General features: G+C 51.0%; 1 protein-coding gene across 1 annotated transcript; it reads right to left on the bottom strand.

The window, feature by feature from the left end:
- Positions 1-7,516: 7,516 nt before the first annotated feature.
- GZMM (granzyme M) lies at positions 7,517-19,291 on the bottom strand. Its single transcript, XM_029049874.2, has 5 exons — positions 19,198-19,291; positions 9,657-9,813; positions 9,232-9,367; positions 8,730-8,987; positions 7,517-7,850 (listed from the first exon to the last, which is right to left on the bottom strand). Exons 1-5 carry the CDS (start codon positions 19,250-19,252, stop codon positions 7,671-7,673), a joined length of 786 nt encoding a protein of 261 aa, XP_028905707.1. The 5' UTR covers positions 19,253-19,291; the 3' UTR covers positions 7,517-7,670.
- Positions 19,292-22,365: the final 3,074 nt, after the last annotated feature.

Raw genomic sequence — 22,365 nt, 5'->3', positions numbered from 1 at the left:
CCCGTGTCCCCACCCCCAGCCCCACCAGAGAGCCCGGGGGCATGAACCGGTCGTGTTAGCACGAGTAGCAAGACATCATTGCCTGTAGTTGTAACAACTCATCAGGACTAGTGTTTTTATTCACCCTGGATGGCCAAATCCCAGCCCAAAGCCCAACCTGCCTACTGAGTCTTTTCTTCCCCTTGAGCTCCAGTGCCTTGGTACAACCCCACTTTGGCCTCCGGAGAGGGAGGCAACTTCCCTGGTGGCACAAGATAAGCATTGGCTCGGGAAATCCAAGGTTCTCATCTTGACTTTGCTGAGTATCCTCAGGCAAGTCACTAAGCCTCTCTGAGCCCCGTTGGACCCCAGCAGTGAGGACTCCTTGTCTGCTTCCCTGAGCAGCAGCAGCCGCCTCACTTCTGGAGGAGGGAGAGAACATACGGGACCAGCCCCGGAAAGATGAGAACTAACAAATCTGTAGCGTGCGGGGCGGGGGGCGGGGAGGCCGGGGGAGGACTTGGAAGAAAAACACTGTTGCTCCCCAGATCTCCAGGCCTCCCTCTCCCTGGCTTCTCCACTGGCTTTGCCCCTCCTCCTCTCCGAGAGCCCCATACCTGACGGCTGGTTGCCCTATTCAGACACACACCCTCACCATTTAACCTTTCCATGTCTGGCTCCAGTCCAGAGCCGCAGGAAGGCTGCGGCGCCTCCGCCCATAAAAGTCTCATTGCAGGCAGCCGCACAGCCAAAATAGATAAGGGAGAGGGTGGGGCAGGCCCAGTTCGCAAATGCGGGCAGATTCTCCCTCCCTCTTTGGGGTCTCTACTCCCAAGATCTTCTGAGCAGGCTCTTGTTAGGGTGGAAGGGTGTCAGTCACAGTCACACACACTCACAAAGACACATACACCCCCCTGTCTTAAGCTAATGAGGTGAGGTTGTGTTGGATAGGGCTGGTTCCCCCTTCCCCTCCCTCCTCCTCCCTCCTCTTTTCCTCCTCCCTCTTTTCCCTTCTCTTCTTCAGTGGCTTTCCTCCACTCCTCTCTCTTTCCGTCCGTCCCCTGTAAGAGCTGGCCAGTTTTGCACTAAAAAAATCTTCCCAACTTTCATGGAGCCTCCGCACCACCCCAAATTCAGTTGCGCCTGCCCCCCCGCCCCCCCCGGCAAAAAGGTTTAGGTCTTTTGGCTCAGTTTCTTCCACTTAATCTGGCTCTTGCCACTGCGCACTTTGGGGAAGGATCTGGGGACTGGCAAGGGTCTCTGCGCTGTAACAGCTACTGTAATTTTCTCCCCTTTGCTAACCCCCCACGTGGCTCGGTGGAAAGAACACGGGCTTGGGAGTCACAGGACGTGGGTCCTAATCCCAGCTTCCTCACTTGTCTGCTGTGTGACCTTGGGAAAGCCAATTAACTTCTCTGTGCCTCAGTTACCTCATCTGGAAAATGGGGATTGAGACTGTGAGTCCCATGTGGTTACCTGATTACCTTGCATCTACCCCGGCGTTTAGAACAGGGCTTGGCACATAGTAAGGGCTTAATAAATACCATAATCATTATTATTATAATACCACCTGGGCTGGAATAATAATGATCATTGTAGCATTTGTTAAGCACTTACTATGTGCCAGGCACTATACTGAGCACTGATAATTATGGTACTTGTTAAGCACTTACTACGCCAAGCACAATTCTAAGTGCTGAGGTAGATACAAACTGATCAGGTGGGACACAGTTCTTGTCGCACATGGGGCTCCCACTCTTACCCCCATTTTACAGATGAGGTAACCGAGACCCAGAGAAGTGAAATGACTTGCCCAAGTCACACAACAGACACGTGGCAGAGGCAGGATTAGAACCCAGGTCCTTCTGACCCCCAGACCCATGCTCTATCCACTAAGCCACGCCGCCTGGAGATTTCCGAGCCTCGACTTCTTCTATAATACTACTATTCATAATAACTGTGGTATCTGTTAAGCGCTTACAGTGTGCCAAGCGCTGGGGTAGACACAGGGTAATCAGGTTGGCCCACACTTTTAATCCCCATTTTACAGATGAGGCAAAATGAGGCACAGAGAAGTTAAGTGATTTGCCCAAGGTCACGCAACAGACAAGTGGCGGGGGCGGGATTAGAATCCACGTCCTCTGACTCCCAAACCCGTACTCTTTCCACTAAGCCAGGCGGCTACTCCCGACCACCCCCCCCCCACATTTATTTTAAAAGCCTCCCCACCCCCGCCACTTGAGGGCAAGGTTTGTTGTACCTTTCCAAGTGCTTACTACAGCACACGGTGCTCAGTAAGTGCTCAATAAATCCTTTTACTGCTATTACCCTATCCCCCCCACAGCGCCCTTCCCTAGGAGTCAGAGAAATTATTCTAGTGGTTGCCTCACCCAGCTAATTGGCAGGGCTGCCCCGCACCCTACCCCTCACACCCCGACTTCTAACCTCCCTCTCTTCCCCTCTGACCTGGCTCCCCCAGACCCCTCCCAACCCTCGCCAGCCCTGCCAGCTGTACCGGCTGCGGGGCGATAAAGCCCGGCAAGAGGGTGGCGTCCTGGCAGGGGGCTGGAGATAAAAGTGCAGACGCGTGAGATAAGAAGAAAACCCCTCTGGCTCCCTGCATTCCGCGATGCACCTGGCTGGCGGGGGCCCAGACATATTCAGAGGTCATGAGTTCGAATCCCAGCTCTGCCACTTGTCAGCTGTGTGACTGTGGGCAAGTCACTTCACTTCTCGGTGCCTCAGTTACCTCATCTGTAAAATGGGGATGAAGACTGTGAGCCCCACGTGGGACATCCTGATTCCCCTGTGTCTATCCCAGCGCTTAGAACAGTGCTCGGCACATAGTAAGCGCTTAACAAATACCAACATTATTATTATTATTATTATCCGACCCCGCCAGGTCGCCGAGGTCCCGGCCAGATGAGAATCCTTGGGACTCGGGTCCTGCTCGGTGAAGGGGGCCCAGGCGGCAGGAGGCCCCCGGGAGAGGCTGGCAGGGCAGAGGGCCGGGCACCACCTTCCCCGCCCCTTTCCGGGGGACCAGAGGAATAATGTTGGTATTTGTTAAGCGCTTACTATGTGCAGAGCACTGTTCTAAGCGCTGGGGTAGATACAGGGTAATCAGGTTATCCCCCGTGAGGCTCACAGTCTTCATCCCCATTTGACAGATGAGGGAACTGAGGCACAGAGAAGTTAAGTGACTTGCCCGCGGTCACACAGCTGACAAGTGGCAGAGCCGGGATTTGAACCCATGACCTATGACTCCCAAGCCCGCGCTCTTTCCACTGAGCCACGCTGAGAGGAGGAATGCTGGGGAGGAAGGGGACTCATTCAATCGTATTTAATCGAGCGCTTACTGTGTGCAGAGCACTGTGAGGAAGGGAAGGAGCCCGCTGTGGTGACTGCAGCACGGCCTCGGGAGTTCTAACCCCGACTCTGCCACTTGGGTCTGCCGTGTGAGCTTGGGCAAGTCGCTTCACTTCTCTGGGCCTCAGTTACAGAAAATGGGGATTGAGACTGTGAGCTCCACGCGAGGCAGGGACTGTGTCGTGGCTCAGTGGAAATGATAATATAATAATAATAATGCTGGTATCTGTTAAGCGCTTACTACGTGCAGAGCACTGTTCTAAGCGCTGGGGTAAATACAGGGTAATCAGGTTGTCCCACGTGAGGCTCACAGTCTTAATCCCCATTTTACAGATGAGGTAACTGAGGCCCAGAGAAGTCAAGTGACTTGGAAAGAGCCCGCGCTTGGGAGTCAGAGGTCGTGGGTTCTAATCCCGGCTCCGCCACCTGTCAGCCGTGTGACTTTGGGCAAGTCGCTTCACTTCTCGGGGCCTCAGTGTACCTCATCTGTAAAATGAGGATGAAGACTGTGAGCCTCAAGGGTGGGACAACCTGATGACCCTGTATCTCCCCCAGCGCTTAGAACCGTGCTCGGCCCATAGGAAGCGCTTAACAGATACCAACATTATTATTATTATTATTAACCCGATTTGCTTGCATCGTGTCTGGCACGTAGTAAGCGCCTAACAAATACTATTATTATTATGGGGGGGGGGTCGGAGGAGGGGAGGGGAGGAAGGGGGCGCGGATCTCTGGGAGCTTCAGCTGCTTTTCTCGTTTGAGGCTCCCCGTGCCCAGCCCGCGGTCCCGGCCCGGCCTCCCGGTAACCTTTGGATCGCACACACCTGCCCCGTCTCCCCCCAAAACCAGCCCAGGGGAGGGGAGAGGCGAGGAAGGGGCGAGCGCTTCGCCGAAGGTTTGGGCCGTAAGGCCGGACTTGGAGCACTGCCGCCACCTGCTGGACAGCAGAGCCTGTTGCACGGCAGAGAAGAGTCCTTGTGTCAAGGTCAAGTAATCTTGACTTTCTCCTTTTCATTCATTCATTCATTCAGTAGTATTTATTGAGCGCTTACTATGTGCAGAGCACTGTACTAAGAGCTTGGAATGGATAGATCGGTAACAGATAGAGACAGTCCCTGCCCTTTGATGGGCTTCCGGTCTACTCGGGGGGAGACGGACAGACAAGAACAATAGCAATAAATAGAATCGAGGGGATGAACATCTCATTAAAACAATAGCAAATAAATAGAATGAAGGTGATGTACATCTCATTAACAAAATGAATAGGGTAATGAAAATATATACAGTTGAGCGGACGAGTACAGTGCTGAGGGGAAGGGAGAGGGGGAGGAGCAGAGGGAAAGGGGGGAAAAGAGGGCTTAGCTGAGGACAGGTGAAGGGGGGGGGGGGTAGAGGGGGAGCAGAGGGAGCAGAGGGAAAAGGGGAGCTCAGTCTGGGAAGGTCTCTTGGAGGAGGTGAGCTTTAAGTAGGGTTTTGAAGAGGGGAAGAGAATTAGTTTGGCAGAGGTGATTCGTTCATTCAATAGTATTTATTGAGCGCTCACTATATGCAGAGCACTGTACTAAGCGCTTGGAATGGACAATTCGGCAACAGATAGAGACAATCCCTGCCCATGGACGGGCTTGCAGTCTAATGGGGGGAGGCAGACGGACAAAAACAAGACAACTTAATCACGATAAATAGAATCAAGGGGATGGACACCTCATTAACAAAATAAATAGGGTAATAAAAATATATACAAATGAGCACAGTGCCGAGGGGAGGGGAAGGGAGGAGGGGGCAGAGGGAAAGGGGGGAAAGGGGGCTTAGCTGAGGGGAAGTGAAGCAGAGGGAGGAGAGGGAAAAGGGGAAGCTCAGTCTGGGAAGGCCTCTTGGAGGAGGTGAGCTCTCAGTAGGGCGATTAGCTCTCAGTAGGGCTTGACTCCTCTCTGCCGTTCAACCCTCATATTCTTCATTCTATCTATCGTGATGATGTTGTCTTGTTTTTGGCCATCTGTCTCCCCCGATTAGACTGTGAGCCCGTCACTGGGCAGGGATTGTCTCTATCTGCTGCCGAATTGTCCATTCCAAGCGCTTAGTACAGTGCTCTGCACATAGTAAGCGCTCAATAAATACGATTGAATATTCAATCGGTCACCAAATCCTGCCGGCCCCACCTTCACGACATCGCTAGAAGCCACCTTTTCCCCTCCATCCAAACTACCATGTTAATGCAATCACTTGTCCTATCCCGCCTGGATTACTGCATTCATTCATTCGGAGGTATTTATTGAGCGCTTGCTGTGTGCAGAGCACTGTACTAAGCGCTTGGAAGGTACAATTCAGCAACGAAGAGAGACGATCCCTGCCCACAATGGGCTCACAGTCTAGAGGTGGGAGACAGACATCAAAACAAGTAAACAGGCATCAATAGCATCAATAACAGTAAATAGAATTATAGATACATATACATATCAAAACAAGTAATCAGGCATTGATATAAATATAATTTTAGATATGTACATATATACACAAGTGCTGTGGGGCGGGGAGGGTGGGTAGAGCAAAGGAAGCGAGTTGCGGGGGAGCTGAGGAAAAGGAGGGGTTAGTCTGGGGGTTTGGAACAAAAAAAAAGAGAGTCTCCTGTCTCTCCTCACTCCAGTCCATACTTCATTCTGTCGCCTGGATCATTTTTCTACAAAAACGTTCAGGACATGTCACCTCCTCCTCAAAAAACTCCAGTGGTTGCCCATCCACCTCCAGATCAAAGAAAAACTCCTCACCATTGGCTTTACAGCACTTCACCACCTTGCCCCCTCCTACTTCACCTTACTTCTCTCCTTCTACAACCCAGCCAGCACACTTCACTCCTCTAGTGCTAACCTTCTCACTGTGCCTCGATCTCACCTGCCTCGCCGCCGCCGACCCTAGCCCACGTCCTGCTTCTGGCCTGGAACGCCCTCCCTCCTCAAATCCGACACTCTCCCTCACCTCCAAAGTCTTAGTGAAGGCACATCTCCTTCAAGAGGCCTTCCCAGACTAAGCCCCACTTTTCTTCATCTCCCACTCCCTTCTGCATCGCCCTGACTTGCTCCCTTTGCTCTTCCTCCCTCCCAGCCCCACAGCACTTATGTACATATCTGCAATTGTATTTATTTGTACTGATGTCTGTCTCTCCCCCAGACTGTAAGTGGGCAGGGAATGTCACTGTTTATTGTTGCATTGTACTTTCCCAAGCGTTTAGTACAGTGCTCTGCACAAAGTAAGCACTCAATAAATGCGACTGATTGAATGAATGAATGGAGGGGGTCACCAGCCTGGACCTGCCCCTGCGCCTGGCGGAGGCGGGCTTGGACTCACAGAACTGCTCCACCCCAGGGTGCGGGGTTGACATTATCGCTACGCCCTTGCCCTCGGCGATGAAAGTCAACCTTTGAACGTCCATACGTCCCTGGTGCGGAGGCGCGGCTCTAGGGCCTCAGAGAGAGGGAGTTTGACCTGCTTACCAGGCAGCAAGGGGCCCTGAAACTCCCACAGTTTCCCTCCTCACTCCACTTTCTCACAGAGGGGGGAAATAAGCCCCGCCCCGCTCTGCAAAAATGCCCAGGAGTTGGAAATTTCCCTTCTAAAGATGGCTCAAACCCTGCCCCTCCTTCCACCCCCATGACCTAGAGGAAAGACATCTGGATTCTAATTCATTCATTCATTCCTATTTATTGAGCATTTACTATGTGCAGAGCACTGTACTAAGTGCTTGGGAGAGTACAATATAACAATATACAGACACACTCCCTGCTAGTCCCAGCTCCGCCACTTGTTCCTACGTGACCTTGAGCCAACTAGTTGGAGAATCAGTGCTGCGGCAGTGTAATCTGGGCAAAGTGCACTGGGCTGGAGTTAGCGGGTCTTGAGAAGAAATGCAGCCTAATGGAAAGAGCCCAGGACTGGGAGTCAGAAGGCCTGGGTCCAAATCCTAGCTCCGCCGCTTGCCTGCTGTGTGGACTTGGGCAAGTCATTTCACTTCTTTGTGCTTCAGTTTCCTCATCTGTAAAATAGAGATTCAACAACTGTTCTCCCCTCCCACTTAGATCGCGAGGCCCATGTGGGCCAGGGGGCTTGCTTGATCTGAGTATCTTGCACTTACCCCAGAGCTCGCCCCATTGTAAATGTTCAACGAATACCACAGTTATTATATCAACACTTTATTCCAAAAAGAAGCGAGGAGAGAGGGAGGCAGAGTTACCAAGCGGGGCAAGAGCCTAGAACCAACTAGAGGAGAGGGGAGAGGGAAAGGAGGGGGCCTCTTTTCCTGGCATTTGTGGGCAAATTCAGGGGTGGTAGAGTTAAGGACACCGCTGCCACCATCCCCCCCCTTGGCGCAGGGTCTTCTTGATCCATTGCATGGAGGTAATAACAGCCGACAGCACGGGTGGCTTGAATATATCCACGCAGTTCTTCGAGGAGAAGGACATCACACCCGCCAGTATCTTATTGTCGCACACCAGGGGCCCTCCAGAGTCTCCCTACAATCAAATACTCAAAGATCATCCTACCCCATCCTCGAAAGAGCTAAATCCCTTCCCTCCAGATGCCGTGCTCCATCTCAACCATCACTCTCCTTCCCCCCTACCGTGAACTTAGTCACTAACAGGAAGTAGGAGCTTGCGAGCGTGGGTTGGGCCGGATGGGCTCCCCACGGACTGTAAGTCTTTGAGGATCTAGAGTTCCTAGAGAGCTGCTCCTCCATTCCCCCTCTTGCTGACTGGCCAGGGTGAGGCAGATTTTCAGGAGGTCGTACTAGTAATGGTATTTATTGAGCACTTACTGTGCTGGGATAGAGCATACAAGTGGAAACAAGACACGGTCCCTGCCCCTCGGAGGGCTCACGCGCTAAATTTTGGCCTGATGTTTCCAATCAGTCGGCGGTATTTCCCGAGTGCGTCCTGTGTGCAGAGCACCCGGAGAGTACAATACGATAGGGTTGGTAGACACGCTCCCTGCCCACAAGGAGCTAACAGACTAGAGGAACAACAGGACTCTCCCTTGCCCCCCTCTTGAGGGTTATTTCTGAGACTCCAATCCCGCCCAGGTCTTCGAGAACAGGGATCGTGTCTACCGACTGCATTGTACTCTCCCAAGCAAGACCTTAATCCAATGCTCTGCCAGAGTAAGTGCTCGCTAAATACCACTGATCGATGGATTGACTGCCTGCCTGAAAGTCAGCCCTAGCTGCAGGGGTGTATGGGGAAGGTCTGCCTTGGGGGAAGGAAAAGGGATAACCCAGGCCCATAAATCCTTAACGGACCCCGGCAGCTCTGGAGAAGCCTCATGGGGCTTCTGGGGAAATAAATGGGCAAGGATTAAGCCAACACTTAATCCCAAAAGGGGCTTTCCCATCTTACCTTGCAGGGGGCAGTGCCTTTGCTGACACTCTCGACGCACATCATATCCGGAGTAATGTCCCCGTGCCAGAACCGGCTGTTGTTACACATGCGGCTGTCCATCACTTTCACATTGAGCTCTTTCAGGGACTCGGCCAGCTGGCCTGGCTGTTGGACCAGTCCCCAGCCGGCGAGCCTGCACTGGGCTCCTACTGGGACTTTCTTCTTGGGCAACTTGGCACAGGCCACTTTATTACTGAAGGTCACTTTCTTGTCCAACTGCAGGCTCGGGGGATTCAAAAATCCATAAGCCAACAGGCACTGCCATTACCGAGATAGATCTCTCCCTCTTCCTCTCCACCCCTGGCCCTCCCAGTCCCGGACGTTGAGATGGAGGTTTCCACCCGCTCGCCATCGAAGTCCCCAAGCAGGGTGGTCCTAGTGTATGTTCTACTCTCGTTCTTCCCTCTCCTTTCTTCTCTGTCCAGAAGCTCCACCATTCTCCCCTCCTCCCGCCACATACCTGAAGCAACAGGAGGTCATGTGTCATCTCTGGATTTTTCTTGTACTCAGGGTGGTACACTAACTTCTTGACTGTAAAATCACGGCCCGAGTCTCTGCGTTTGTGGAGACCCAGCACAACCCTGACGTCCCGGATGCTGAGGGGAGGGCAAACCACGATGGGGGTTCCGGGGCAGGACGTGAGATCCTTACCTGGGGTCCAGCCAACCCTGAGGTCACCACCCCATCAGGCTCCCATCCCGGTGAACCGCCCATCTGCCCATCCCAACCCTGGTGAGAACACGAATGGGGAGGGCTGCTTCTTCGACCGCTGCCTTCCCGAGCGGTCCATCTCCCTTCCAAGCTGCCCCACAGGCCCAAACGGTGGTTTGGCAGAGCACGGACAAGGATCATTGCCGTCTGAGCCAGGATTGGCCCCCAACTCACCCCTGGTTCAGGCAGTGGGCGGCAGTGAGCACCCACTGCGGGTGAACCAGAGTCGCCCCACAGACATGTCTTCCGTTCACCTGGAGAGATGCTATGTAGGGATGGGAGTGAGGGATAGCCTCTTTCCCCCCTATGATCTCAACCAGAATCACACTTCCTGTGGGGGAAGAGAACACCACACCCCATCAGCAGCGTCGTAGGGTGAAGAAGTCGACTTGCTCCCTCTCCCCCCTCACACCCAGTAGCCTTAGCCAGGAGCCCAGAGGGGCCAGCGGAATCCTGAAGGTATCTCTAGGTCAAGACGTCTGAACACACACCCAGGGGCCGATGCCATAAATTGCCCCGCTCCACAGAGGGGGACCTGGATGGTGTAGGGGGAGGGCACCTGCTCCAGGCTGCCATGCTGCACTGGGACTGGAGAATCTTGTAGAGCCCAGGGCAGGACTAAGCCTAGTGGAAAGAGCATGGGCCTGGAAGTCACAGGACCTGGGTTCTAATCCCACCCTTGCCACTTATTATCATTATTATTATTAAATTTATTAAGCACTTTCTATGTGTCAAGTAGTGTCAGAAGCGCTGGGCTAGATGTAAGTTAAGATGTAAGGTTGGACACAGCCCCTGCCTCACATGGGGCTCACAGTCTAAGTAAGAGGGAGAATGTGTCCGTTTATTGTTATACTGTACTCTCCTGAATGCTTAGTACAGTGCTCTGCACCCAGAAAGTACTCAATAAATACAATTGAAAGGAAGAACAGGTATTCGATCCCCATTTTACAGTTACAGAGAGGTGACTTCCCCACGGTCACACAATAAGCAGTTGGCAGAGGCAGGATTAGAACCCAGGTCCTCTGACCCCCAGGCCCGTTGTCTTTAATAATAATAATGTTGGTATTTGTTAAGCGCTTACTATGTGCAGAGCACTGTTCTAAGTGCTGGGGTAGATACAGGGTAGTCAGATTGTCCCACATGAGGCTCACAGTCTTAATTCCCATTTTACAGATGAGGTAACTGAGGCACAGAGAAGTGACTTGCCCACAGTCACACAGCTGACAAGTGGCAGAGCTGGGACTCGAACCCATGACCTCTGACTCCCAAGCCCGGGCTCTTTCCACTAAGTCACGCTGCTTCTTGCCTGCTGTGGGATTTGGACCAGTCGCTTCCCTTCTAGGGGCCTCATCTTCAAAATGGGGTTTCAATACTTGTCCTCCCTCCTCCCTGGACTGTGAGACCTATGTGGGACAGGGACTGTATCTGACCTGATTATCTTGCATCTCCACCAGTGCTTGGACCATAGTAAGAGCTTAACAAATACCACGGTTATTATAATTATTAACTGTAGGTTTTAGGGTGGGCTTGGCTCAAACCAGAACTCCAAGGCCACCAAAGAACAGATTTCAGCACAAGGGGGAGCCTTAGAACCAGCTCCACACCCATTCAGCAATAATGTAGGTATTTGTTAAGCGCTTACTATGTGCCGAGCACTGTTCTAAGCGCTGGGGGAAGATACGGGGGAATCAGGTTGTCCCACGTGGGGCTCACAGTTCTAATCCCCATTTTACAGATGAGGTCACTGAGGCACCGAGAAGTTAAGTGACTTGCTCAAGGTCACGCAGCTGACAGGTGGCAGAGCAAGGATTAGAACCCATGACCTCCGACTCCTTAGCCCGTGCTATTTCCACTGAGCCACGCTGCTTTACTAGGGGATGGTCAGTCTCAAACTGTTCAGGCGTCCCCCCTGGTGAGACGGTAGCCCGGAACAGAGCCTTCAAGACATTTCCTCCCTGAAAGGCTTTCGGACGTGGGGACCCTGCCTCTATCCCGTCTGTCCGGCCGCCGACCTCTGGCCCACGTCCTACCTCTGGCCTGGAATGCCCTCCCTCCTCAAATCCGCCAGACAATTACTCTCCCCGCCTTCAAAGCCTTACTGAAGGCCCATCTCCTCCAAGAGGCCTTCCCAGACTAAGCCCCGCTTTTCCCCATCTCCCACTCTCTTCTGCATCACCCCGACTTGCTGCCTTTGTTCTTTCCCCTTCTCCCCGCCCCACAGCACTTATGTATATATCTGTAATTTTATTTATTGATATTAATGTCTGTTTATTTGGGTTGATGTCTGTCTCCCCCCCTCTGATAATAATAATGATGATGGTATTTGTTAAGCGCTTTGCTACAGGACAAGCACTGTTCTGAGCGCTGGGATAGATACAAGGTGAACAGTTTGTCCCACATGGGTCTTTCAGTCTTAATCTCCATTTCACAGATGAGGTAACTGAGGCACAGAAGTTAAGTGGCTTGCCCAGGGTTACACAGCAGATAAGTGGCGGAGCCGGGATTAGAACCCTCATCCTCTGACTCCCAAGCCCGGGCTGTAGACTGTGAGCTTGTTGTGGGCAGGGATTGTCTCTCTTCATTACTGTACTGTACTTTCCCAAGCATTTAGTACAGTGCTCTGCACACAGCAAGTCCTCCATAAATATGATTCGATGAATGAATGAATGCTCTTCTGGCTCTCCTCCAACCTCCCTGGCCACTCCTTCTCAGGCTGTCTAATCGGCTCCTCTTCCATCCCTCATCCCCTAACTATGGGCATAGTGGAAGTAAGGCTCATTTTACACTCATTTGGCTTCAGCCACCACCTAGATGGGAAAGACTCTCAAGTCTACTTCTCCAGTCCCGACCTCTCTCCTAACCCACAGTCCCACATCTCCTCCTCCCTCGAAGACGTCTCTACACCACAAACTCAACGTGTCTAAAACTGAACTTCTCATCTTCCTTATTTCCCTGATCTGTAATTTTTTAAATTATTATTACTATTAGTAGTAATGATGGTATATGAATAATAATGATAATTGTGATATCTGTGAAGCACTTACCATATGCCAAGCACTGTATTAAACCCTGAGGTAGATATGGGATAATCAGGTCCCATATGGGGCTCAGAGTAAATAGGAGAGAAAACAGGCATTGAATCCCCATTTTGCAGATGAGGGAACTGTACAGAGGCACAAAGGAGTGAAGTGACTTGCCCTGGGTCTCACAGCAGACAAGTGGCGGAGCTGGGATTTAATACCCAAGTCTTCTGGCGCCAGGCCCACGGCCTTTCCGTCAGGCCAAAATTCTTCTCATTTTTATGTCATTCTCCCACGGTATACTGTTAGCTCCTTGTGGGCAGGGATCCTATCCACTTGTACTGTACTCTCCCAAGTGCTTAGTTCAGTGATCTGCACACAGTAAGTGCTCAGTAAATATCATCGATTAATCCCTTCTCTTTCCTCCTAATTTATGAGCACCCACTTGGTGAACTACCATGTACAAGATGCTTGGGAAGTAGAGAATAAAGAAGCAACACATTCTCTATTGGTTAGGAGTTTACAGTCTAAGGGGGAGAAAAATATAGAAATATTTGCATCTTAAGTGGTCAGAAGAGATAATGGAGTGCAAGAATAGGTATAAAATAAGTTAAAAAGTGCTCTAGGTGGCTGATGGGTTTCTACAACTTAGGATGCTAGGATATTAATCGGGGGAAGCGTGGTGGGGGAGGACTGTGTATAGGATTGTGGTCTGTCGAATTTGGGGAGGGTGGGGGAATAGCGGGTGAAGAGAACAGATAGGTAAGGTGGGGTGAGTTGGTGAGAAGCCTTGGAGCCAATCGTGAGAAGTGTCGGGTTGAGGCAAAGAGAAACAGGAAGCCATCAAGGGTTTTGAAGAGAGGAGAGATGCAGGCCGAGCGACACTTCAAGAGGACGATCTGTGCAGCAGCAGCAGCAGCAGCGGCAACAGCGTGAAGTCCTGCCTGGAGAGGGGAGAGGCTGGAGGCAGGGAGGCCAGGGCAGAGGCTGACATAATACTCTAACCTGTGCTATGACCAGAGCTCATACCAGGATTTGCAGAGAGAGGAAGGAGTGGATCCAGGAGATGTGCAGGAAGAACAGGCAGCTTTTGGCAGTAAACTGAATGTAAGAGTTCAATGACAGCAAAGAGTCAAAGATAAAGTTGAAGATGACGCCCAAAGTGGCAAGCTTGGGGGATGGGGAAGATGGTGGTGGTGTTGCCTGAGATGGAAAAGTTGCGGGGGGTTTAAGGAGGAATTCTGTTTAGACACTGAGTTTGAGGTGCCAGTGGAACATCCAGGTGGAGGTGTTGTGAAGGCCAGAGGAGACATGGATTTGCAGGACAGATGAGAGGTCGGGCGAGAGAGAGAGATTTGCGAGTCATCTGCAGAGTGATGGTAGCTGAAGCCATGCGAGTGGATGAGCTGAGAGAGTGAGAGAGCGAGAGAGTGTTGAGTGAGAATAGAAGCGGGCCCAGAACGGAGCCTTGGGTCCAGGCAGAGGAGGAGTCAGTGAATGAAACTGAGCTGTCGGAGAGGTAGGAGGAGAATCAAAGATTGGTCCTCCATCTAACTTTCCTATCTCTATCAATAACATCACCACCCTCCTTGTCCCAGAAGTCTAACCTTGGCTCTATAAATTCATCATCAGCAATGGTATTTATCGAGCGCTTACTGTGTGTGGAGCACTGTACTAAGACCTTGGGAGAGGCAATAAAACCGAGTTCATAGACATGCTTTCTGACCACAACGAGTTTACAGTCTAGAGGGGGAGACAGACATCGATATAAAGAATTTATAATATATAATTTATGACATTTATTAAGCAATTACTATGCCCAGAGAAGGATACAAGATCAAACTCAATCTCTGTTCCCTACAGGGCTCACTGTCTAAGAGGGAGGGAGAGCAGGTGTCTTATTGCCATTTTACAGATGAGGGAACTGAGCCGCAGAGAGATTAAGTGACTGGCTCAAGGTCACACAGCTCTCACATTCGAACAAAGGCTAAATCCTGTCACAACATTTCTCAGCTCCTCCCCTCCCACTCCATCCAAACTGCTATCGCCCTGATCCAAGCTCTTGTCATATCCCGGTTAGGCTGATATATCTCCCTCCTCACTGGTTGCTCCGCCTCTCTCCCCTTGAGTGTCTACTAAACATTACTGACTCAATCATCTTCCCGAAATGGCACTCAGCCCTTATTTCTCCATTCCTTGGAAGCCTCCAGAGCTACCCATCTCCATTCAGACCACATCTCCCTGCTCCTCCATCAGGAGTCACCCTTTGCATCGGACAGGAACTCCTTTCCATCGACTTGAAAGCACTCAGTCAGCTCACCCCTTTGTGGCTCAGTGGAAAGAGCCCGGGCTTGGAAGCCAGAGGTCACGGATTCGAATTTCAGCACCGCCGCTTGCCAGCTGTGTGACTTTGGGCAAGTTATTTAACTTCTCTGTGCCTCAGTTACCTCATCTGTAAAATGGGTATTAAAAACTGTGAGCCCCACGTGGGACAACCTGATCACCTTGTATCCCCCCAGCGCTTAGAACAGTGCTCTGCACATAATAATAATGTTGGTATTTGTTAAGCGCTTACTATGTGCAGAGCACTGTTCTAAGCGCTGGGGTAAACACAGGGGAATCAGGTTGTCCCACGTGGGGCTCACAGTCTTAATCCCCATTTTACAGATGAGGGAACTGAGGCACAGAGAAGTTAAGTGACTTGCCCACAGTCACACAGCTGACAAGTGGCAGAGCTGGGATTCGAACTCATGAGCCCTGACTCCAAAGCCCGTGCTCTTTCCACTGCGCCACGCTAGTAAGCGCTTAACAAATACCACCATTATTATTATTACCTACCTGATCTCAGTGAGTCAATCAATTGTATTTATTGAACGTTTCCTGTGTGCAGATCACTGTACTAAGGGCTGGAGAGAGTACAATATAACAGACACATTTCCTGCCCACAACAAGTTTACAGTCTCCTATTCCAACCCAGCCCTCACACTTCTCTCCTCTAATGCCAATATATTCACTGTACCTCAATCTTGTTTATCTCACCGCCAACTCCTTGTCTAGTCCTCTCTCTGGCCTGGAACTCCCTCCCCCTCCATATCGGACAGATTACCACGCTCCCCACCTTCAAAACCCTCCTAAAATCACATCTCCTCCAAGAGGCCTTCCCCAACTTAAGCCCTCATTCCCCCTACTCCCTCTCCCTTCTGTGTCACCTATAAACTTGGATCTGTACCCTTTAAGCACTTGATATTCACCAAACCCTCAGCTCCACAGCACTTATACACTTATCTGTAACTTACTTGGTTGTAATTTGTCTGTCTTCCCATCTGGATTGTAAACGTCTCGTGGGTAGGGAACGTGTCTACCAACTCGGCTGTACTGTATTCTCCCAAGCATTTAATACAGTGCTCTGCACACAGTGCAGTGCTCAACACCATTCATTCTTTGACTTCCTTCCACACCAAACTGGCATACCACCTATCATCTCTTTTCACTGGCATCTAACGCTCATTCATTCAATAGCATTTATTGAGCGATTACTATGTGCAGAGCACTGTACTAAGCGCTTGGAATATATAATTCGGCAACAGATAGAGACAATCCCTGCCCAGTGACGGGTTCTTCGCTCCTCACAAACTCACCGTCAACTGTACCTCACTTTCTTCTCTCCTACTTCTGAATGCTTGGTTACACTGCTCCCTAACCTAAAACACCCTCCTCCTTCAAAAACCACCAGCCTAATGTTTTCCCCATCTTCAAAGCCCTCCTGAAATCTCACCTCTAATTAATTCACAAGACCACAGTTGCATCAATCCAACACCCACCCCTAGCACTTATGTATCTTAGTCTTATCCTCAGCACTTAGGTACATATGTATATTTTATGGGTCTCGTCAATGATTCATTCAGCTAGTTCATTCTGAAAGAGAACTTTCCTGTCTCTCCCTTTCTTTGTAAATGATATCTCTCTGTCTCTCCTCATTAGACCTTGAGCTCCTTGAGGGCAGAGAATGGGCATCGTACTCTCCCTAGCACTTAGTACAGGGCTTTGGACTCAGTATGGGCACAGTGATTGACAACCCCAATGTTACCCAAGACTCCCAGAGCCAGAAAGGGACGGTGAGCCATCTCCGGCCTGTCTCCAGGCAGGGGAATGACAAAGTCGCCCAGGATGGCCAGTTTATTTGGGGTCTAAAGCTCTCTGGGGATGGATGAAGACCTCAAATCCTCCCCTCTGCCACCTATTCCGAGGTTGAATTCTCTCGGCAATGGGGAACGCTCTTCTTTTTGAAGAAGCAGCTTGGAGTAGTGGAGAAGCAGCTCTGCCACTTGTCAGCTGTGTGACCTCGGGCAAATCTTCTCTGGGCCTCAGTTACCTCATCTGTAAAATGGGGATTGAGACTGTGAACCCCATGTGGGACAGGGACTGTGTCCAACCCGATTTGCTTGTATCCACCCCAGCGCTTAGTACAATGCCTACCACAGAGTAAGTGCTTAACAAACAAATATCATTATTTTTGGCTAACCCAAGTCTCGTCACAACACTTCCTAGATCCACACCTTCTCCATCCAAAACGTCTAACCCCGCTGGTCCAAGCGCAAGTACCTCGTCAACTCCCTGCTTCTCGCCTCTCCAGTCCACACTTTGCTGCCTGGTTCATTTTTATTAAAAAAAAAAAAAAAAGTTTAACGCACTTCTCCCCGCTCCTCAAAATTTTCCAACAGTTGCTCATTCCTCTCCTCATCAAGCATCAAGCAGAGATTCCTGATTTTTGGCTTAAGACATTCATCCTGCATGCTCTTTTCCCAAGACATCCCAGTACACACTCTTCACTTCTTTCCAGTTAACAAAGCACAGCAAGTTCTCGAACCTCCCTCCTCCTTCACATCTGGCAGACTACAGCTCTCCCTACCTTCAAAGCCCTTCTGAAATCACAACTACTCCAGGAGGCTTTCCCAAATAATTTATCACCTCTCCAATTCGTATTTCTCCAACTTCCCACTTTAACACTTCCGCACCATTTGAAGCACTTAAAATACTCACAAACCCCTTTAGCACTTATGTACATGTCTAACATATCCAATTACTCAAGCATTGAGTCATGTACATAATAATAATCGCGGTGTTTGTTAAGCGCTTACTATGTGACAAGCACCATGCTAAGTGCTGGAGTGGATATAAGAGGATCAGTTCAGACAGTCCGGGTCCCACAAGGGGCTCCCAATCTAAGTAGGAGGGAGAACAGGTACTGAATCCCCATTTTACAGATGAAACTGAAGTGCAGAGAGGTGAAGTGACTTGCTCAAGGTCGTATAGGAGGCAAGTGGCAGAGCCATTAACTTTTCTGGGAACTCTAAAAGAAGCACAAGACCCCATGGTAAAAGGGATCATGTCCGACCTGATGATGTTGTATCTATCCCAGAGCTCAGTACGGTGGTCGACACAGAGTAAGCGCTTAACAAATATCATCCTTATTGTTATTATGATCCTTATTTATTCCCTACCCATAAGGAGCTCACACCCTGTGATTTTTTTAAAGCAGCAGCATGGCCTAGTGAAGAGAGCAGGGGCCTGGGAGTCAGAAGGACCTTGGTGCTAGTCCCAGCTCTGCCGCTTGTCTGCTTTGTGATCCTGGGCAAGTCACTTCACTTCTCTGTGCCTCAGTTCCCTCATCTGTAAAATGGGGATTAAGGACTATGTCCAACCCATGATCTTGTATCAAACCCCAGCCCTTAGTAAGTGCTTAACAAATACCATCAATTATCATTATTATTATTATTACCCTAGACCTTCTGCAAGGGTCTGCCCCTGACGGGGTCACCGTAACTTGCCCGCAGCCATTGGCCAAGTCCGACTCCATTCGGCCGGGATGTAATCGGGTCCAATGGTCGCCCCAGAAAGGCCAAGGTCAGGGAGAAGCAGCGTGGCCTAGTGGATAGAGAACGGGTCTGAGAGTCGGATGGACTTGGGTTCTTATCTCGGCTCCGTCACTTGTCCGCTGTATGACCTTGGGTAAGTCACTTCTCTGTGCCTCAGTTACCTCATCTGTAAAATGGGGATTAAGGCTGGGAACCCCACGTGGGACAGGGACTGTGTCCAACATGATTAGCTTGCATCTACCCCAGCACTTAGAACGGCGCTGAACACATAGTAAGCGCTTACAAATACCATCATTATTATTAGACTGTAAGCCCATCAAACGGCAGGGACTGTCTCTATCTGTTGTCGACTTGTTCATTCCAAGCGCTTAGTACAGTGCTCTGCACATAGTAAGCGCTCAGTAAATACTATTGAATGAATTATTATTATAGGAAGGGGATGCAACTAGACTGTAAGCTTCTCCACTAGACTGTAAGCTTCTTAATAATAATAATAATAATAATGTTGGTATTTGTTAAGCGCTTACTACGTGCAGAGCTCTGTTCTAAGCGCTGGGGTAGATACAGGGTAATCAGGTTGTCCCGCATGAGGCTCACAGTCAATCCCCATTTTACAGATGAGGTAACTGAGGCACAGAGAAGTTAAGTGACTTGCCCACAGTCACACAGCTGTCAAGTGGCAGAGATGGGATGCAGGGATCGTGCCAATCCACTCTATTATATCGTACTCTCCCAAGCGCTTAGTCTAGTGCTCTGCTCTCCATACGGTAAGTGCTCGATAAATACCCATGAATGATCGATCGATTGATGGCGACTCACCCAGCGGCCAGCACAGCAGGACCAGTAACGGCACGAACACGAGGCTCACAGCCATCTTCAGGTCTGGTGGGCCCAGATTGATCTGTTCCTACCAGACCCTTGGGTTCCCACCCCCTCTTCCTGCCAGGGAGGGGCTCTGAGCTCAAGCAGATGCTACTAGAAGATGAGCAATTCACACCCACTGGGCCCAAAGAGGAGCAGGTGTTACTGATTCTGGTCTTCTAAACAGGCCTCCCGGAGCCGGCAGAAACCTCACGGGGTCCCTGAAAGGCAACTGGGACAAGTCGCCAACTCCTGCCCTTGAGAAGCAGCGTGGCTTGGTGGAAAAAGCCCGGGCTTGGGAGTCAGAGGTCGTGGGTTCTAATCCCGGCTCCGCCACTTGTCTGCTGGGTGACCTTGGGCAAGTCACTTAACTTCTCTGTGCCTCAGTTACCTCAGCTGGAAAAGGGGGATTAAGACTGTGAGCCCCACGTGGGACAACCTGATTACCTTGTATCTACCCCAGTGCTTAGAACAGTGCTTGGCACATAGTAGGCGCTTAACAAATACCATCATCATCATCTCATTCAATACATCTCCACAGAACGAGGAGCCCCAGGCCCTCCTAAATCCCAGGGGCCTTCTGGAGCTCAGCCAGGCCAATATCGCCATACAAGGGCGCTTCATAAATCTCCCTCTGCAGAAAACCTACTCCCTGCTGGGTTGACACCTCCCCTCTTCCCCTCCCCCCCGCCAACCCGGTGTGATACAAGCCGCTGCGTATGACCGAAATCTGGAGGACCAAGTGGGAGACGTCAGCACAAACCCCGAGCCTTGACAATAACACCTTCTTCTTTGTCGGGCCCACAGCCCTTCCTGGCTAGGAAGGGTGCTGGTTTGGGTCCCGCTGCTTCTGTGAGAACGTCGCTGCAGTGCTCCCTCTGCCCAACACCTACCCGCCACCTAAGTGAAATGTCTCCTTGAGGTGAGAAAGCTCCAGCCAGATGAAAGCGAGGGAGAAACTCATCTCCAGAAAGCGGAGGCAAGCGGGGACCTGGCTTTTCAAGGCTCCCGCCCGACCAGTGGCTCCATTTTCCATGAAACACGACTCTCTCTCACCTCCCACCTAGCAATTCAGTCAGCAGAGTCTGGCCCGAGGCACCAAAAAGTCAAGTCCAGTTGGGTTTGGATGCCTCTCGTGGCACCCCCTCACCACCCCCGCAATCCCTGTTGGGGAAATGCAGGCTGAGGGAAAGGGTGAAGGCACAGCTGCAGCCCTAGAAGGGAACCCAGACCCACTTCGGGTTTGGTGGAGGTTCCTGGGACCCACATGGTTTTCAGGGCCCTGGATGGAATGGGCACCAGGGAAGACTCATCTCCCCCGCCCCTCCTTCAACTCTCCCATCTTTCCCAGTGGTATCTCAAGAGATCGCCTGCCTCCTCTCAAAAACCACCCTCTCCATCTGCACATCCAACCCCATTCCTTCACACCTTATCAAAACACTTGCCCCCTCCTCTCTTCTTCCCTCCCTAAGTGCCATCTCCAACTATTCACCCTCCAGTGGCTTCTTCCCCTCTGGTTTCAAACGTGTCCGTGTCGTCCCATCCTAAAAAACCCCTCCCTTGACCCTATAGCTTCCTCCAGTTATTGCCCCCATCTCCCTCCTACCGTTCCTCTCCAAACTCCTTGAGAGAGTTGTCTACACCTGCTGTCTCAAGTTCCTCTCCTTCAATTCCCCCCTTGATCCCCTCCAATCTGACTTCCATCCCCTTCACTACAGAGAAACCGCCCTCTCAACGGTCACCAATGATCTCCTTCTTGCCAAATCCAACAGCCTCTACTCCCTCCTCATCTTCTTCGACCTCTCAGCTGCCTTTGATGCTGTAGACCATCTCTTTCTCCAGGAAACGTTATCCAACCTCGGCTTTACCGACACTGTCCTCAGCTGGTTCGCCTGTCTCCGTCCCTTTCGCGGCCTCTTCCTCTGCCTCCCACCCCCTAACCGTGGGTGTCCCTCAAGGTTCAGTTCTGGGTCCTCTTCTATTCTCCATCTACACCCACTCCCTTGGAGAATTCATTCGCTCCCATGGCTTCGACTACCATCTCTGTGTGGATGATTCCCAAATCTACATCTCCAGTCCTGAGCGCTCTCCCTCTTTCTAGTCTTCCACTTCCTCCTGCCTTTAAGACATCTCTACTTGGATATCCTACCTACAGCTCAAATTTAACATGTCCAAAAACAGAACTCCTTATCTTCCCATCGAAACTCTGTCCTTCTGGACTTTCCCATCACTGTAGACAGCACCACCATCCTTCCTGTCTCACAAGCCCATGATAATAATAATTGTAGTATTTAAGTGCTTACTGTGTACCAGACACTGTACTAAGTGCTGGGGTGAATACAAGCAAATCGGATTGGACACAGTCCCTGTCCCACATGGGGCTCCCAGTCTCAATCCCCATTTTACAGATGAAGTCACAGAGGCACAGAGAAGTGAAGCGACTTGCCTTTGGCCACACGGCAGACACGTGGTGGAGCCGGACGCCCAGGCCCGTGCTCCATCCGCTACACCGTGCTGCTTCTCTAGGCTTGGCATTATCCTTGACTCCTCTCTCTTTCACCCCAAATATTCAATCTGTCACTAAATCCTGTTGATTCACCCTCCCCAACATTGCTAAAATCCGTCCTCTCCTCTCCATCCAAACTACCACGTTAATCCAAGCACTTACCCGTCCAGCCTTGATTACCGCATCGGCTTCCTTGCTGACCTCCCTGCCTCCTGTCTCTCCTCACTCCAGTCTACTCTTCACTCTGCTGCCCAGATCATTTTTCAACAAAAAATGTTCAGTCCATATTTCCCCACTCCTCAAGAACCTCCAGTGGTTGCCCATCCACCTCCGCATCAAACGGAAACTCCTCAGCATCGGCTTTCAAGCGCTCAATCACCTTGCCCTCTCCTACCTCTCCTTGTGATCGTATTTATTGAGTGCTTACTGTAGGCAGAGCACTGAACTAAGCGCCGGGGGAGAGTTCCACAGACACATTCCCCGCCCACTCCGAGCTTAGTCTACAACCCAGCCCACACACTTCGCTCCTCTAACGCCGCCCTACTCACCGTACCTCAGTCCCGTCTATCTCGCCACCGAGCTCTCGTCCACATCCTCCCTCTGGCCTGGAACACCCTCCC

Source organism: Ornithorhynchus anatinus, chromosome X1, assembly GCF_004115215.2.
Source record: "Ornithorhynchus anatinus isolate Pmale09 chromosome X1, mOrnAna1.pri.v4, whole genome shotgun sequence".
Lineage (NCBI taxonomy): Eukaryota > Metazoa > Chordata > Mammalia > Monotremata > Ornithorhynchidae > Ornithorhynchus > Ornithorhynchus anatinus.
This window is presented reverse-complemented; position numbering and strand designations above follow the sequence as displayed.